Source organism: Onthophagus taurus, chromosome 8, assembly GCF_036711975.1.
Source record: "Onthophagus taurus isolate NC chromosome 8, IU_Otau_3.0, whole genome shotgun sequence".
Taxonomy (NCBI): domain Eukaryota; kingdom Metazoa; phylum Arthropoda; class Insecta; order Coleoptera; family Scarabaeidae; genus Onthophagus; species Onthophagus taurus.
Window position 1 is genome coordinate 6,033,184 of NC_091973.1, and position 20,151 is coordinate 6,053,334.

At 36.7% G+C, this 20,151-nt stretch overlaps 1 protein-coding gene across 2 annotated transcripts; it reads left to right on the plus strand.

The window, feature by feature from the left end:
- Window positions 1–53: 53 nt before the first annotated feature.
- On the plus strand, window positions 54–18,392 carry LOC111425148 (Utx histone demethylase). Of its 2 annotated transcripts, XM_023058937.2 has the most exons (13): window positions 54–260; window positions 313–379; window positions 436–595; window positions 650–761; window positions 7,637–7,812; window positions 10,560–10,688; window positions 10,746–10,971; window positions 11,026–11,349; window positions 11,405–12,346; window positions 12,414–12,998; window positions 16,753–17,382; window positions 17,441–17,567; window positions 17,628–18,392. In XM_023058937.2, exons 1-13 carry the CDS (start codon window positions 175–177, stop codon window positions 17,835–17,837), a joined length of 3,774 nt encoding a protein of 1,257 aa, XP_022914705.2. In that variant the 5' UTR covers window positions 54–174; the 3' UTR covers window positions 17,838–18,392. The 2 variants fall into 2 exon arrangements, with proteins under 2 accessions (XP_022914705.2, XP_022914706.2); XM_023058938.2 differs by lacking the exons at window positions 54–260; window positions 313–379; window positions 436–595; window positions 650–761 and adding an exon at window positions 4,313–4,551.
- The last annotated feature ends 1,759 nt before the right edge of the window (window positions 18,393–20,151 follow it).

Here is a 20,151-nt window from a genome sequence, read left to right on the forward strand (position 1 = left end):
TAAAAGTGTCATTTTGGAATACAGTTACCTGTAAGACGCCATATTGAAAAATTAGCTAAATGTTGGGCATTTTTATCTGGTTACGTCTCGCGAAGTGTTTATTTATAGAAATTTGATCCTGAGAGTTCCCGCGAAAGCATCATTGTATGTTCGTGGTTGTAATTTAATCGTAAAATGAATAAACCGGCCATTCGCGCTGACGATCCGGACGACATAAGCATGACCGCCCAGGAATTGCATGTCCTTTCCGAGCTGGATAGGTAATCAACATGATTAATATTGTTAGTTAAACACTTTAATATCTGTTTTTAGTCGGCAGTATGGATTTTTGCAGCTAAACGCCACTGAAAACGCCAAAAAGAAAGCCTTAGTTGTAAAGGTAAGAACCCTAAATCAATGATACATTATATATATATATATATTATTAACTTTTAGGCTGTCAAATATTTACAACTTATGGTTGTGCAAGCTAGGCGGCAACAGAAGCAGGACTTCTCATTGTCTAGCAAGCCCAGCACAAAAAACATTAGCATCGATCCAAAAACATGGGTAAAGTTGGGACATTTTCATTTGTTACTTGAAGAGTATCGAAAAGGTAATGACAAACATTTTTGTCATAAGCAAGATTTTAATAAAGTATTTCTTATAGCCTTGTCAGCATATCAAATGTTTTATAAAATCGAAGGTGAAAATAATTGGAAAGATACCACCTTCCTGTACGGATTAGGATTAGTCTATTTCCATTACAATGCCTTTCAATGGTAAGTTACTGAAAAACGAAAATAAATCACTTATCGCTTTTAATAGAGTAAATAAAGATTTATTAACAATTTAAATCAATTAATTTAGTAGCAAGTAGACCGCTTTTAAAGCATTCCTATAAGTCGATCTATCTGGGTATAGATGGCGATACCATATCTAGAACAACAACCGTGTCAAAAGCAGGAAAAGCGATGATTCAATCGCACTTTGCCGATATGGATCAAATTGAGGACCCTACCCCTTCGTATTTGCATAATCGTTAAAATTGGAAGCGTAAGAACACGTGTGTAACAGCTGCGCTACTGTAATAAAAAAACGGATTGTCCCTATTGATTATGTAATGAGTACTAAAGGGGTGGCTTGTTCAACCAAAATTTTCTATGCGTAAAATGCAACTAAAGAAATTTTGTTACCACGCGTAAGAAAAAAAATAATTTGTGCGTTCCCGATTCTTAAAATAAAAACTGGAGAAGAGAGGCGTTGACCGTAGAAGCAAAAAGATTTAAGGTGTCTTATTTTTAAACCGGTCGATGGGTTGAAAAGGTTTTAAAATTCTCGAAAAAAAGAATAATAATAATAAAATCGTCCTCGGTGATGGAGAAAAGAGAGAGACTTTCGTTTTTCATTCCCAAAAGCCGCGCGCACACAAAGGACGGTGGCGACGAGAGATGGCACTGTTTTTCCCGGAACGATTTGAAAATCGAGGTCGTTTACCTCAAATGTTGGCGTGTATAGACAGTTCTCAGCCGGCCACTGTACTTTTCAAGGTCGGCTAGACAAGTCTCACTCTAAGAAATAAAAAAGAATACATAAAAATAAAGAAAAAAAACCCTTCGACGGTTCTCAGGTCCAATAACGTATCAGGTATTTCGGCGAACCGTGGTTTCTCTTTTTTCGTTTACGCTAAATTATGGTTGGCGTCTATTAAAAACCGTCCTGCAAAACAAAGGGGATCCCGAGACATAATGATAGTGGTAGAACCACGCACACCCATTTTTATTTATTGGTCGCCTGTAATTTTGTTTATAACATTAACTTTTCAAAACCCTAATTATTTATTGGATCGAATTTCGTAGAACCAGAAAAAAATAATACGCAACCAATAAATGTTCTAAACTCATTTTGTGAAGAATATATCTAACACATTCTAAATTGTCAAGAGTGCAAACTAATATTTAAACACAACCTTACATTCCTGACAATTACAAATGTATAAGATACAATTTTATACAAATTCATATAGCCTGATTCAGAATATGTATCACAAAACACTTTTAATGTCAATAGAAAAGATGGTAAGTCTGGAAGATAAACAATAAAAGCAACCTGGGTGAAGAACTCGGCATTAAAATAGAGGCAGCGGGCCAAGAAGATCCTTTCTAGGACAAGGAAATTACCAGAAATACAAAAATTATTATATCTGGAGAAAATTAACACCTACAGATGATAATGCGTTACTAATATCTAACACATTCTAAATTGACAAGATTTATATCAAAAAAAATCTAACATCCCTTGCAATTAAAAACATATAAGATAAAGTTTAATGAATGATGGATAAAAACGTTTAAGGAGAATATATCTAAAACACATTATAAACTGCCAAGAATGTCAGATTTATATAAAAAAATCCTAACACTCCCGGCAATTAGAAATGTATAAGATAAAGTTTTATACAAATTAACTCAGTCTTTATCACGATACCCAACACATCAAAAGCGCCTTATTAACATACATATGTAGAATATATCTAAAATACATTCACATTGTCAAAAGTGACGTATTAACATATAAAAAATACGGCCACTTCTGACAATGATAAATGTAAATTGAAATCGAAAATTAAAATTATTTTGAGTTAATAAAGAGATTATATACATTCGTAGGAATTGTGGCAACATAGCTCTCAATAAAAATATCTAGTTACCAAGATAAAGACATCGACGTAACAAACAACGAAAATTCGATCCCCCCATTGCAACTATCAAAGCAATTACTTAGAATTTATAATATTAAATTAATTGAGGCGAATTTTACCAGCACATTCTAGGACGATCTTCTAAATATGTTTTAACAAACTCAACATATTTAGATAAGATCATCTCAGAATTATGAGGTTCGGTTGATTTCCTCGGCGAGTGATACTACCACATTCTAAGGTAAGATTCCAAATGTGATTGGATCAAAACACATTTGGCATACTTGCCTTTATAGTGTGAGTAGTTAAATTTAAACGTATTTTGTAAATATGCGAAATCATAAATAGTCAAAGCATAATTTCATGATATAATTATCGAGAATTTTTCATTTACCAAATACATTGTTGGTATCCTCTTCAATTGGAGGAGAAAAACATGATCAAAAACCCGTCTCGATACAGAAATCTCTTTGGGAGCCTCTTTGGACGAGACTCAAGATGATTACGACGTCACGGTAGGTGAGGTCAAAGTCCTGACGCCTCTCCCCGTTGATCAGAGTGCGAGTTGAGTTCAATACACCGCTGACGTCACAATCTTAAGAGGTAAACATGGCCAAATAAATTTTTAACTACAACAAAAGTGGAAAAAAGTTAAACACAAAGAAATTAAAATTGAATTTGATTCTTACTTGCGATCCGTTCGGTTCGGACTGCCGAAAACGTTCTGACGATTAATCGCAAAAGTTCGAATTGCGCTGGACTTGAACTAGTTTAGGTAGGGTGAAATATTTTCACTATCTACTACGATAAATGAACTCAATTTTAATATATCGGGTTTCTTCTGGAAACGACTTGACCAACCGGTGAGTTGGATTAATATTGTTTTAGTAATGCGATAAGAATATGAATTAATATTAGCTAGAATAAGAATTCTTTTATTATTTTATCATTGCATGACGAATTAAAATTATTTCTATATATAATAAATTCTTCAATTATCAATCACCTATTTCATTCCAAATTAAGACATAATAAATTTTTATTTTTACAAAGATGTTTCAACAAGTTGTAAAAAAGAAAACAAAAAACGTCCCAAGTGTGCATTGAAAAGAAATTATCAAAAGAAACTTTTACGACAATGTTAGAAGAATTGAAATGGAAAAAAAGAATTCGAGGAGACCAAACAATAGTGGAAGGTGCATCCTTCCGCGAACGAGAAACGTTTTCTTCTCTATGGTGCTATGGTTGAGGAGTTTTCGTTTTTCGGTATGAAACGGATGAGTGAGAGAAGAATTTAGACAGGTATAGAGAGTGCATAGTGAAAAGCAGAGAAGCAGGGCATATTATAGTGGACCGCCGCACGTGTCAGCGTACCACACGAACGTTGCGTAATATTTGTGCAAGTGCAATTGAACAAAGGACATTGCCTGCGTGCCTTCTTCCTGGACTTGCGCCCTGGCGATTTCCGAGCGTTTCCGAACGGTCCGAGCGTTCCGACGACGGTTTGGCGCGGAAAACTAGACCTTATGGCGATGGTACATAAAGGCACCTTTTGATGGTACCATCCCACCCCGGAGCAGCTATTACACGGATACGGCGGCTCAGAGGTGATCCGAGTTTTAGGGGATCCGAGGAGTCAGTCGGGAAGGAGAAAGGAGGCGTGTTGCTCGTCGGTGCGGTGCAACTTAATTTTTTGTTTGTTTATTATTATTTGAAACGATCTCTGCGGGTTCGCGACGACGATGTAAAGTTTTTATTTTAAGTGTGTAGTTAGCCGCCGGATTTAAACAAGCACAATAAATGTACCGAAAATCGGAAACGACGTGCAGCGAGGACGATAAGCAATTTCGACTACGACGATTTGGGTAATGGTAAGTTGAAGGACCTCCCGACCTGCCGGAACGGCATCGACTTTGTTTGATCAAAACCACCGGAAACGGGATGGTACATTTTTGTATTAATTTTCCGGAAAATTAAAACCGTCCCAACGTTCTCATCCGCCATGATGCCAATGACATATCTCACGTTATCCCCGACGACCTTATGACGTCACTGTTAAATGTCTTCCTTCCTTCCTCTCGTCATCGTGACGACATCAACAAACCCGGAGTGCAAGAGTTAATTTTGAATCGGCTTGTCATCGCCCAGATCAGAATGAGTACACTGCGTACAATGCAGTCTAAGGATGGATATTTATTGTTTGATTTTTTTAACTATTTCCGATTGGCGGAACCACCAAGTTTTTGACCAAGCAGACCAGATGGTCAACGAGGAACCCCTTTCGTTTCAACCCTTTCATTTCGGTATCCGAGTGAATAACCTTATCACGTAGGGCGATTGGACCACGTTCCTATGAGTATTGATTTACCAGGCCGTTTGAAAACGAAATCAAACCGGTCCCGGCTTCACACCCCTCGGCAAAACCGGGGGCTGAAAAAAAAACGCACCATTGTTACTTTGAGAACAAAGGGGCTCCGGAGGGTTCGGAGCTGACCTGCTTTCCGTCGTCGGAACCAAAACGGTTGCAATTGCGGAAGGTCAAATTTTCAGCTCGCCGCCGGCTTGTCTGTAACCTTGGACTTGTGCGTCAATGACCGAAAGTCTATACCTGTCCAAATGCTCTACGAAGGGAACGTCGAAGAGGAGTCCGTTCCGGGACCTTCCCGGACCTTTTGTCGGGAACTTTCCTTTTACTATAAACCATTGTCTCCTGGTTCACCTGTACAGCTGCCGAAGCAGCTGGTCGCCTTCTTCACTCCATCTGCTTCCGTGCCGATCCTACGTGACCAAGTTTTACCATCACACGCGCCCGCTTAGGAGAAAAACGAAACATACGTCTGTTCTTCCTCTACTGGCACCACCATAAATGTATCGTCTTCCAGCTTTCGTTCATTAACCACTGATAACATTAATTGCTACGGGCTAAACCATTAAAATAAAAAGTGTGTAAAAAGAGTGAATAAGTTATTGAAGAACAATATAGGATAATAATATAAGAAAGGGTTGTGCGGTCAACAGGTGTGGCGTGCCAAAGATTTTACATATTTTAGTTGCTGGCGAACGCACTTGCATTTTATCTTCACGTACCATCTAATTTGAGGTGTAAACTCGGTCCGGAAAAGGGCGCTTATTTAATAATTTGTACTGAAATTTTTTAAGGGGAGATATGTAAATCAGATCAAAAAAATCTTCGTGGACGAACAAGTACGTACACACTTATATGATTTATCGCCTTAATAATCCATTTGACGATAACTAGGCGACGCATGAAAGGGGGCATTATACCGATTTTTATCACACGTATCTTTGGCATAGGACAATGGTCTTTATATCAAATTGCAACGTAACGGAAATAATATAATTATCTATTGTATTTATACTACGTTCAGCAAACAAAGACGTGGCAACGTGGACGAACCCGCGCAATCAAACACCTACAATTAGATTTCGCAACGCCGCCGCTATTACTTCAACATCGGCCTTATCACCAAATGTGCAGGCTCGTGTGACGAAATACTAATAAATTTTATCCGTCTTGTGGACACAGACAAGATTTCGAAACTTTATATACAGTTGCGGTCAAATATTAACAATATTAAGTAACTCAGAGATACAAAAAAGCACAATTTCAAAGAAAAACTCTTCGTCATCATCTCATCAATCAAATACGATTTGCATGATACAACAAACAAGTTTATTTGAAAGGAAATCGTCGGTTGCACAAACGTTCGTTTCATAATTTTTGAGCGATTCTGTACTCGTTCTTTAGAGACTAATAGAGATTTATAATTATATTTTATTCGCCCTCTTAACTTTTAAGTTACATCATCTTCCAGTGTTTATATAACCTACAAGGATTAATCAAAATTATAAAGAAAACGATGATAGAAAACCCCAGAACGGAAGCGGATGGTAAAATCTACGGTAAACGTCACGCGAAATGAATCACGTTCGATATCGCCGGGAAACGCGTTCATGAGTAACGTACCAGGTTCTAAATTTTCTTACTTTCCTGGAAAACACTCGACGAGTTTTTCCGTTAAAACTATGGAATTATTCATCTAGATATTCATTATTCATCTGGCTGTTAGAAGCAACAGTTCGTAACAGTTCAAGTTCAATGTTATGTGAAACTAAATATCGAAATTGAATTTGAAGAAAATAGTTAAAGATGTATATTTTTAATGGTAAGAGATAAGATTAATTTAAAATGTATTAAATTTATATTTCCCAAAAGTAAATAAAAGATATTAAAAAGATGAGAACGTTACGAATTTATTGGTTGTGAAATTGTTTATCGATCGTAAAAATTATATAATTTAAGGTTTCGTTGCGGACAAATTGCCGGCTTTTTCCTAGAATTTAAGTAGAGAGATGTGGAGTGAATCACCCGCGGAACGGAATCGGTAGGGAAAAAACGTACAAAAGCACAATTTCCTTTGAGAACGGAAATTGTAGATTTATGTAACGCAATACTGCAGGAACGGTTCGCTGCACTTTATATATATATACATATTGCGGTCTCTTTCTCTTGTACATTTAGAAATGGCGTATCGAAAATAATCGCTAGTAGAAAAGTGGCAGGAGGGGCGAGTTTATAAATAAATTGCACCCCTTCGGGTGGGCGGGTTGAACGTCCGACGGATGAATTTTTCAAGTGCTGCTTCCGAGAAAATCCCCCACGATACGAGGAGGGCGTGTTTCGTTTCCCTCGATTTTGTTTGATGTTTAAAAAGCGGTACATTTTCTCACTAACTAGTTGGTTTAAATTTACGCGAAATTAGAGCAAGGCCGTTTTTTATACCAATTGATGTTACTCGGCTGCATTTATCTACTTTGCCTTCGTGGTTTATTTGTTCGAACGAGGTTTTCGAACAAACAAATCTCTATGTTACACACAATATTAATTATTTGTTAATTAACTCAAGGTTGTTAGATAAAACTTTTTTGTTTCAGGGCTGTGAAATCATTCCAACAACTCTTATACGTGTCGCCTTGTTTTCAACGAGCGAACGAAGTGCACCTTCGGCTCGGGTTGATGTTTAAAGTCACCCAAGAATACGAATCCGCCCTCAAACATTTTCAACTTGCTTTGGTGGACAATAGTCCATGTACTGCCGACAAAATCGCCAGTGAGTATATTAAAATAATCGATGCGTTAATAATTGTTTCCCAGCTTAAAAGGAGGATTGTTTAAACGAGACTCGTTACTATTTCTATTTTTGTACTGAAACGCGCGGCGGCGTTCGTGGCCTCGCGTTCGCTCTATCCGACGCCCGATTATTTGATAGAACGGACGGTTTTTTCCTTTTATCTAACTAGGTCAGTAGGTCCTTGCATTTTAAATAATCCCTCGCTTGCATGCCTCCGCAAAGCCAAGCTTGACCGTTTATAATTCAACTCTTGTTACGATAATGTCCAAGAAATTTTTAAATAAAGATAATAATTAAGAATTGTTTTAGAAAAAATTATTTGAAAAGAAAATTAAAATGCATTTGCTATGCTATTGCATAGCTGCTGGAACGAAGGAGACTCCCAAAATAGAAACAGAAATAATTGCGACGATTATTTTTAATCAACTATTTTCATTGGCGCAGTCAACGACCGCGGCGGCTCGCGCGTGGGTATATACATATAATATACAGTTTTTTTTCGTAGTAAACAAATGTGAGCAAAAAAAAATCGCGATGTTAATGTCCTGAATATCAGCTGGTTAAGAACCCGCCAAGTGGCGGGACTCTTACGTCACGCATTCTTTAAAATCAAGGTCAGAACGCTAACTCATAGTGGAATTACCTCGGCCCCGCAATGACGTTTACTTTTCCAGTTATTTTCGCACTGTCCTGTCGGCCCCACTCAGAAACGCAAAACCGTACCGTTTTCTTATTCTATTTTTAAACCGCCACATTACACGAATTATTACTTATTTAAACAATTACGTTTACAGTTTCCCTTTAATATACACGGCGTGTCACATGTCTGGAATATAACCAATAAACAAAAATGTTTCAAATAAAAAATTCTTATTATTATTTTAAATGCCTATTTTGATTGTAACGATTAATAAAGAAATTTGTATTTAAAACATTTTTTTTAAACCATATTATTGGCTATATTATATTATATATATTCGCGTTATTTTTGTAAAAAATTAATTAAAAATACTACCTCGATTTGATTCCTTGATTACTTCGCATTCTTGAATCACCGCATCATCTATATAATAATTAAAAAAAAGTTTCAATCTTTGGAAGAAAAATATTTGTTAAAAAGTTATTCAAGGTCATAAAAAGATTTTGTCGCTAGATTTGATATCATGTAGTCATAAAATTAGTTGAGTTGAGGTTCGTATTCATAATGCATATTGTATTTATAAGCTATGATATTAAATACGTAAAATGTAGCGCCTCGCCCGCAAGCGACCTCGGCGAAGTGATGATAAACGATTTCTCATACAAGTATTGTGTGCTTAGTTTACTTTCTAAGAGATTAAGAGAACGATTTCATCTAATATCGCCGAGGTCGCTTGCGGGCGAGGCGCTGGATTTAATATCATAGCTCTTAATTAATTAATTAATTTATTTTACCTTAATCCAATCAGATTTTGTATTTATGATTATATTAATTATTATATTATATTAATTATTATTATATTAAATCCAGCGCCTCGCCCGCAAGCGACCTCGGCGATATTAGATGAAATCGTTCTCTTAATTAATTAATTAATTTATTTTACCTTAATTCAATCAGATTTTGTATTTATGAGCTATGATATTAAATCCAGCGCCTCGCCCGCAAGCGACCTCGGCGAAGTGAAGATAAACGATTTCTCATACAAGCATTGTGTACTTAGTTTACTTTCCAAGACATCAAAAGTGGAGGAATTAGAACGTCGAATTCGAAAAATGCACATAAAAAATAAACAGGACCTCAAAAACGTATTAATTGCCGAATTGATTTGATATGTTCATCGAGTAGAGATAAAAAAAATGCGCCACGATGAATAAAGAAATTTGTATTTGAAACATTTTTCTTTAAAACCAGAAATGGCGAAGTTAATGGCTATTCCAAACATTTGACACGCCCTGTATAAACGTTATTTTTGTTAAAAATTAATTAAAAATCCTACCTTGATTTGATTCCTTGATTATTTCGCATTATTGAATCACCCCATCATCTATTTAATAATAAAAAAAAGTTTCAATCGTTGGAAGAAAAATATTTGTTAAAGTTATTCAAGGTCATAAAAGACGTTATTGCACCCCACACGTGTTCTAGAATCGTCTATGAATGGCGCCACAAAAAAAAAATCTTATTCAACAACTTAATTAAAATTAACCTGGTATTTACCGAAAATTTTGTTTTAAATTATCCCATCCCATAATTAATGAAAGATTTGGATATAAAATTACATCAAACACCATTTTTTATTTCTAATTTCTCGTAAAATCATTAAAAAGAATAATTAAAAACGGTAATGATACTTATGACGATGATGTTTGATTATTAAGATGAAATAGTTGAAGGGAAATATAAATTAATTAATAACTTACCACGACCCTAGAAACGATGTTCTTCTTGTGGCTGTCGGAATCGGAAAAGGAAGATTTAGCGGAAGTTAGAATTGAGATGCAATTATTTATTGCAAATGTTGCCAATCGCATAACGAAAATTTAAAAAAATCGATAAACTATAATTTTTTTATAATTTATAATTAAAAAAAATCTTCTAAAATGTCTTTACGTTACATTTTTAATACAATTTTTAACTTTAAATTAAGAACCAAGAATTACAGTTTTCTTTAAACGAAAGTTGGGGGATTTCTTTCGTAAGGTTTGGCACGAATTTCGTAAACTTATTTGATTACTCCTCTTTGCAGTTAAGTTTCATATCGCCCATGTGTTTGAGTTGCAAGGAAAGATAAAGCGAGCAAAAGAAAGGTACGAAGCTCTCCTTCTGGACAAAACGATCAACAACACCCTGCGTGCAGACATCTATCGCCAACTAGGTAAGAAATATAGAGAATAAAAGATTAAATTATTTAATGAATCGAAATAATTTGTAGGTTGGCTCTACCACTGTTATGACGTTCTGGGCGAAAAGGTTGCACGTATCCCTCTAGCGATTCAATGCCTTCAACAAGCAATACAAGCTGATCCATTATCGGGTCAAACGTTATATTTATTAGGACGCTGTTACGCTAGCATAGGAAAAGTTCACGATGCTTTTATTTCTTATCGGAATTCCGTTGAAAAATCCGAAGGGAATGCAGATACTTGGTGCTCAATAGGGTAATATAAAATTAACGAATTAAAAATTAATTTATTAAAAATTAATTTTTGTAGAGTGCTTTATCAGCAGCAGAGTCAACCTATGGATGCGTTGCAAGCGTATATATGCGCAGTGCAATTAGATAAATGTCATTCAGCCGCGTGGGCGAACCTAGGGATATTGTATGAAACGTGTGGGCAGGTGAGGGACGCGTACGTCTGCTATTTAAACTCCAGCAGAGGTCTGAAGAACCGCTCGGTGGTTGAGGAACCGTCCATATCCACTAAATCAAATCGGACCGTCTTGCCTCCCATTGGCATGAACCCCAATCTCACCCAAAGAATCAGTTTCCTCCAGACGCATCTCTCAAACGGTCCAATGCCTAGCATCACCAATGCGTAAGTTTGCCTTAAAACACAAAATTAGAATCAAGTAACAAAAATAAATTTTTAGGCGTCGTACATTACTATCAATTGAAGAGGCTTGGAACCTACCAATATCAGCAGAAATGTCATCGAGGCAACAACAACAAACGGGCGGTCCGCAAACTCGCACCGGCAGTCAGGGATTTCAAAAAGTTTACAGCCAAACTCCGCAAGGTCCGCCTCCCCCATATCCGTCGCCGGGGGGCGCGAACAAGCGATTTAAAAACGACGGAGGAGATCAAAAACCACCCAATCCGGCGACGACGACAACGACGACGGTGACGACGACGCCTACGCAACAACCGAATCCTCCGTTTTATCTCACGCAACAACAACTCCAGTTGTTACAATACCTACAGCAAAACGCGAGCAGTTTGAATCCGCAACAACAGACCTCATTACAGCAACTACAACACCAATATCGCCTTATGCAACAGCATCAGCAACAGCTCCGCAACCAAAGACAACAAACGGTGGGGTCTCCTGCGAGTACAGCAACGACGACCCTAGCCGTAACCGGCGTAACGCAAGCAAACGGAACGAACGTTGTCACGCCGAAATTGGTTCAACCGTCCGTTCAACCACCTGTACCTATGCCTCTTACCGGGTCAAATTTCAGTGAGATCAGTGAAGCCGATCTACAAGATCTTCTATCGCACAAGGGTATGGCCACGACGCTCGCTGAGAATTTGCTTAAACACTTTGGATCCGACGAGATCGACATCAAGGAAGAACCTGGAGTAGATAACAGCCTGTCGTCGGGTCCGTTTTCGCCGTCGAATCCAGGAGACGAGGACATCACCAGAGTCGATATAAAAGAGGAAATCAAGGAGAAGAAATCACCACCGCAGGAAATTTTAACGGTCAAAAACGAAATTCCGTGGGAATCAGAAAATTATGAAACCGATAAACGACCCGACACTGAATATAATATTAATATGGATGCTAAAACAATCTTGGAACTTTGCAAGTGTGTTATAATTCTACAATTCTTGTATACTATAAAATACCGTTTTATAACAATTTTTTATATTTAGGGGAGAAGGTGTTAAAGGAGAAATAAGCAACTCATTAATATCGGATAACGCGCCACCTCCAGCCCCTCCTGAACCGCCTTCACACAAATTAAACCACCAACAATTGCTGCCACCAACACCTTCCGTATATTTAGACAACAAAAAGCACGCATTTAGTCCGCAACTACAAGAATTTTGTTTGAAGCATCCGATTGCGGTTGTGAGAGGTTTAGCGTCCGCTTTAAAACTCGATTTAGGATTATTCTCGACGAAGACACTCGTCGAGGCGAATCCCGACCACAGTGTAGAGGTGCGCACGCAATACCAACAACCATCCGACGAAAACTTTGACCTGCAATCCGGACGTAAAGTATGGGCCTGCGTTTCGCACCGATCCCACACGACGATCGCCAGATACGCGCAGTACCAAGCCTCCAGTTTTAAGGATAGTCTCAAGGAAGAGAAGGATAAGACCACCGGCGTTAGTTATAGTTTATCCGATTCCGATTCTAAGGATTCGAGCAGTTTTGTTAGACGAAAGAACAAAAACGTTCCCGCACCGCCTTCCAATAATATTAAAAATCCGAATTCACCCAAAACGTTAAAGTGAGTATTTAGCTTTAAAATAAATAATTAAGACGGGAAAATTTTAATTGAGGCTCGTCTCTAATCATTTTTATTCCTAAGATTATTGTACAGAGTATAATATTAAAATGGCACTTTTGTATAATAAATTTATAGTGACACAGAAAAGTTTTGAGTAATTTATGGAAATTAGAAGTAAAAAGTGTTTATTAAATGAATTAGTATTAAGTGTAATACTTGAAATTGAAGCATTAACTGCGTGTTGAATTACATTTATTAACAATAATAACCAAAATTCATTTTTTAAACAGAAAAGTACTTGTATGAGAAATCGTTTTTCATCACTTCGCCGAGGTCGCTTGCGGGCGAGGCGCTGGGTCTGATACTTTATGAACACCAACCTTAATTTAATGAGATTTTGTATTTAGGAGGCATCTAAACGAAATCATTTATCATCACTTCGCCGAGGTCGCTTGCGGGCGAGGCGCTAGATTTGATAACACGTAGTCATAAAATTAGTTGAGTTGAGGTTCGTATTCATAATGTATCAATTCCAACGCCTCGCCCGCAAGCGGCCTCGGCGATATTGATGAAATCGTGCACTTGATGTCTTGGAACGTAACTAAATAATGCTTGTATGAGAAATCGTTTATCATCCCTTCGCCGAGGTCGCTTGCGGGCGAGGCGCTGGGTTTGATACTTTATAAACACCAACCTTAATTCAATGAGATTTTGTATTTAGGACCCATCGCCTCGCCCGCAAGCGACCTCTGCTATATTAGATAAATCATTCTCTTGATGTTTTAGAAAGTAAAGTAAACATACAATACTTGAATAAGAAATTGTTTATTTTCATTTTGCTAGATTTGATATCGTGTAGTCATAAAATTAATTGAGTTGAGGTTCGTATTCATAATGTATCAATTCCAGCGCCTCGCCCGCAAGCGACCTCGGCGAAGTGATGATAAACGATTTCTCATACAAGTATTATGTACAGGGTGTCCAAATTTCGATGGGTTTGCAGGGTATCTCAGTTATTATGAAAGATAGAAAGTTGCGGCTTTCGCGAACCTGAGCTACTTTTTTGTGAAACTTACAATGGCGCACCAAATTTTCATAGCCCTTTTCGTTTTTGATATACAGGGAGTGTTTGAAATTTACGGACACCCCTGTATCTCGGCTATCCGGAAACTTAGTAAAAAGTAAAAACGGGTTCTAATAGATTTTTACACGTGGAATCCAATGGTGCACGTAGAATTTTTCTAGTCATCACGGTTTTTGACTTATAAACACAACTCAAATACTAAATACTCAACTTCTAAAATACTTAACTCTTTATAACTCAAAAACCGTGATGACTAGAACAATTCTACGTGCAGCATTGGATTCTACGTGCAAAAATCTATTAGAACCCGTTTTTACATTTCCGGATAGCCCAGATACAGGAGGTGTCTGAAAATCATAAATTTTGAAACACACCCTGTATATCAAAAACGAAGAGGGCTATGAAAATTTGGTTTGCGCCATTGTAAGTTTCACAAAAAAGTAGCTCAGGTTTGCGAAAGCCGCAACTTTCTATCTTTCATAATAACTGAGATACCCAGCAAACCCATCGAAATTTGGACACCCTGTACTTAGTTTACTTTCTAATACATCGAAAGAACGATTTCATGTAATATCGCCGAGGTCGCTTGCGGGCGAGGCGCTGGGATTGATATATCTGTTACCGGCAATCAATGAGGCTCAGGCAAAGTCCGAAAAGTGTAAATTAACTTCGGACTTTGCCTAAGTGGGTTAGGCAAATTAAGGGTGCGCACATTCAAAACACTATTTACTGCTATCAGCGTTATCAACAAGCTGTCTATGTGTGCGCACTCTTTAGCTTCTTAACTAATAATAAAAATAACGGAATTGGAATTTTCCCAATACAACTCTATTTTTGTAAATAAAAAGAAACTAACAACATACATACAAAAAATAACAATACATAAGTTTGAATGGTAACATTTCGAGTTGCAAAACACTTTAGCCTTCTTACAGTTGCATAAATTTGTTTGACATTTTTTATTACACTTCAAAAACTCTTGGCCCCCGAAGGCAGAGTTTGGCTATTAATCTGACGCAGAGAGAATTCAATCTCTTTGACGTCTTGAATTTTCAAAAGTGTATTTTTACACGCTTGAATTTGATTTCTCGAATACAGCGAGGCAATAATTCCTTACTTGGTTCCAATTTTATAGAGTCCATCATTTGTTGTCTCCAAAAGTACGCCAATTAAGTTTCGCGCATCTCCTTTGCTTTTGTCAAGGCTTGGAACAGGCACAGTAACTGATGTTCCAACCTCAATCGGGGGAAATTTTTTATTAGATGTAAACTTCATTTTCTCTGCCTGCTCTTTCAATCCTCCGACAGCTTTCTCTTGATTTGAAGTCATCGTTTTTCTTGTTGCACACCAAAGACATAAAACTTAAATTTAAATTAAAAAGATATTACTTGTACTCTGGGCACATATGACATGAACATTTTGCGCACAGCTATAACACTTGTAGACTCCTGGAAGTTTCTTTTTCGCATATGCACAAACAGGTTCCAATTTTGCCATATCAACATCAAAGGCAGGAGTTGTTCCTTTAATATTTTCTGCATCAGGAAACGGAGTTGAGTCTCCAAGACTTTCTGCATTAGGACCACAAGTAGAATTCTCCTGCTCCACAGTAGTTGCAAGTGCCTTTTCAAGATCTTCTTCAGTTCTAAGAACTTTTTTGATAGAATCAGGCAATGACTGTATTCCGATATGAGCGTTTCTTCCTTTAATGAAATAGAAACTGTTATTTTTTTTCTACCGAACATCGCTTCAAAAAGTGTTTGTCGTATTCCGCATTGTTTTTCTGAATATTATTGATTGATTGATGATATTATTTCTGAGTCTTATTGCCTTCCATCCACGCAAATAACATATCTTCTACATCCCGGTTAGATCTCTCCACACTCCCTTGACTTTGCTAGTGTCTGGGTTTGCCATGGACTATTGCTAGCTCGGGCCACACTTCCCTTAACTCGTTAACTACCCGATTAGCAAACTCTTATCCGTTGTCCGACTGCAACACGCTGGGAGTTCCCAAAATACAAAAAACATCAATAATGTGTGAGCCATTTCCTCTACCTGTCTTCGTCTTCAATGGACGTAAAATTATGAACTTAGTTAGATGATCCTGGTAGTTAAAAATATGTCGAAATCACCATCACGACAAGTCTTCTTTAAAGTTCTTTAAATAACAGGGGTTTAACTGTTAATCCTTTTTTAGGTTGGTTCGTTTTTTTGTGGCATACTTGACAGAGCTCTAAATAGCAAATTATTGTTTCTCAAAATTATCGCTTTTATCATTCTATCTCTTCCACTTCGCCCACATTCACGATGAGCGTTGTGAATTATGTCAAAAAGATCGTCATTTGTAACAAAATATTTTACGTCAGTAATTTACTCAGAAACCGGAAATATCGTAACGTTTAAAGCGATGATAATCAATAATTTCCTGGTAGCATTGCTTGCTTTCAATTAGAAATGAATTTGATGACTTGTTATTAATACTATGTTTTTAGCGTCCTGCTTATAAATATAATTAAGCGTATTTATACTTTTTTGTGTTAGAAACACTTTGTCCGTTATTGTTAATAAATGTTGAATTTTACCTATACTTTTTTGTGTCACTGATACTAAAAACTTCTTATAGTTACTTTATTTTGGGGTTATAAAATATGATATTTATAATTTCAGATTTGGAACAAATGTAGATTTGTCAGATGAAAGAAAATGGCGTTCACAACTTCAAGAATTAATGAAACTTCCTGCCTTTGCTAGAGTTGTTTCAGCTGGAAACATGCTTTCGCATGTTGGTCACGTAATTTTAGGAATGAACACGGTGCAACTTTACATGAAAGTTCCCGGAAGTCGAACGCCAGGTCACCAGGAGAACAACAATTTCTGCTCAATAAACATCAATATTGGACCGGGTGATTGCGAGTGGTTCGCCGTTCCGGATGCTTACTGGGGCGCGATTTGCACTTTGTGCGAGAAAAATCAAATTAATTACCTTCATGGATCTTGGTGGCCCGTTCTAGACGATCTATATCAGAACAACATTCCGGTTTATCGATTCACGCAGCGACCTGGCGATTTGGTTTGGGTGAACGCCGGTTGTGTGCATTGGGTCCAAGCAGTCGGGTGGTGCAATAATATCGCTTGGAATGTCGGACCGTTAACAGCAAGACAGTATCAATTGGCCATCGAACGGTACGAGTGGAACAAATTGCAGAGTTATAAATCGATCGTTCCGATGTTGCATTTGTCGTGGAATCTGGCTAGGAATATTAAAGTTTCAGATCCAAAACTTTTTAGTTTAATTAAGTAAGTACATAAAAGAGGGGTCTTAAATAAAATCTCACCAATTTTTTTTTGTTTTTAGAAAATGTTTATTACGAACGTTAAGACAATGCTCAATGATATTAGAATTTGTTAGACACAAACATGTCGAGGTCAAGTTTCATGGAAGAGGTAAAAACGAAGCTTCGCATTATTGTGGACAATGTGATGTAAGTTATAAAGTGATTTAATTTTTTTTTGTGCATATAATTGTGATTATTAAATTTTAGATTGAGGTATTTAACATATTATTTATAAGAGAACAAGAAAAACGACACGTCGTTCATTGCATGGACTGCGCGAGGAAACAATCAACGAATTTGGAAGGGTTTGTGTGTTTGGAAGAATACAGCATGGAGGAGTTAATGGACGTTTACGATAATTTCGTATTACACTCGACTGTGAATACAGGGGCAGATATATATCGGTTGCCCTCGTAACCATTGGACCTCTAAGGAGGGATAAAACAGCACGAAAAAACAAATTATGAGAGAGAGAGAGAAGATAAACAGAAGCTACCACTGCCACGTAAATAAGTACAACTTGTAAATTTGTCTGTATCGCTTGTTATTTAACAATTATTATTATTATTGTTGGTGTGATTAATGAGAAAATGTGAGTGAATGAGATGAAAAAGTGATGATTAGAGCGAATGTGGATGAGTGTGTAAATAACGAGAAAAGAAAAATTGTCAATCCGATTAGATCAGGAGAAAAAAGGAATAACACCTAAATCAGTGATCTCATAGCGTAATTTTTACCACTTCTAAATGTAAATATTTCATCTAATTTTTAATACATAGCTAAATATATTGAGCGAAATAAATATATTTATTTAAAAATCGTTAACGACTAAGTGACGATACAATTTTCCCCAGCTTGAACACGATTTTTTTTGTTGTTTCGGTGACTTATTTCGATTTTTTTCTCTTTAACCACCATATCACTGCCAAATAAACACATGAATATTTCATTATATACATGTATGTCATATCATTCTTTTTTTTTTATTTAATCTTTTTTATTCTTTGTAATTTTTGACTTTATTATTCGTATATTAATTTTTTGTGCGTACTAGTTTATAGTGTTTGTATGTAATGTATAGACAATGTACGGCAGCGAAAGGAGAAGATGATAATTATAAAGAGAAATTAACTTTAGTCACTGCCTTATGTGATACTCACTGCCCAAGAAGATACTACCAAATTTTACATTTACGCATAGACAGAATGGGTTTAAACAGTGCCTTCAATACTGTACTGTCTAATTGAAACACAATGAAAAATAAAAAAAAGAAGATAAGTATATTTTGCGACCGAAAAAAATAAAAAAAAAGTTGAAAATTCAAATATCACAATATCTCCGTATTTAGATAATTTAAGATGTTTTTAAGAAGAAAAAAAACGAAAAGTCCTTTGGAATCGTAGCTCAATTTTTCCTACTTGTCGGAATATATTGTATACTTTTGTTCCTTAAAAAATATCTTAATTTATATTTTTCCCCCTTTATGCTCCCGTTTCATTTACGCGACACTAGTTTTCTTTTGTATACGTAGAAAATTAATTTCTTACTTAACCATTTCCCCTTATTTTCTAATAATTTTATTTTATTTTATTTTTTTTTCTATCGAAAAAGTCTGAGAGTCGTGTAACTGTAAATTTTATTCTAAGTAGAATAACTTGTATTTATGATTGATCTTCATTAAAGTTTACAAATAATTATTTATTTTTATTGTATCCTTAAAAGTTCGTTATTTGCCGTAATTCAATAATGACTAAGTTACGCAATAACATTCTTTTCCCAAGGTCATTGATCTTAGTAAACATATCTGACCACGCCCAACATTCAACACGTTTGTCAACAACAATGACCTATGTAAGGCCATTCTTTTTGTAAACATTCATGACCTTACATAACATGTAGGTTGTAGTAAGTTAGTATTGTGGGTCGGCCGACGTCTTCGAAGACGGCCGTGATTCGTTTAAAGGAAATATTCTTCCTAGGAAACGCCAAGTTGAAAGAAACCAACTTTAACTGCTTGTTAGCATCTCATCTTCTGTTAGATTTTTATTCACACCAATATGGCAGGAACTAGATCTTGTATAAGTACACAATACTTGAATGAGAAATCGTTTATCTTCATTTCGCCGAGATCGCTTGCGAGCGAGGCGCTAGATTTGATATTATGTAGTCATAAAATTAGTTGAGTTGAGGTTCGTACTCATAATGCATCAATCCCTGCGCCTCGCCCGCAAGCGACCTCGGCGAAGTGAGGATAAACGATTTCTCATACAAGTATTGTATACTTAGTTTACTTTCCAAGGCATCAAGAGAACGATTTCATCCAACACCGCCGAGGTCGCTTGCGGGCGAGGCGGTTGAGCTGATAACTTAGCTCCTAAATGCAAAATCTCATTGAATTAAGGTTCGTGTTCATAAAGTATCAGACCCAGCGCCTCGCCCGCAAGCGACCTTGGCGAAGTGCAGATAAACGATATCTCACACAAGTATTGTGTACTTAATTTACTTTCCAAGACATCAAGAGAACGATTTCATGTAATATCGCCGAGGTCGCTTGCGGGCGAGGCGCTAGATTTGATATTATGTAGTCATAAGATTAGTTGAGTTGAGGTTCGTACTCATAATGCATCAATCCCTGCGCCTCGCCCGCAAGCGACCTCGGCGAAGTGAGGATAAACGATTTCTCATACAAGTATTGTGTACTTAGTTTACTTTCCAAGGCATCAAGAGAACG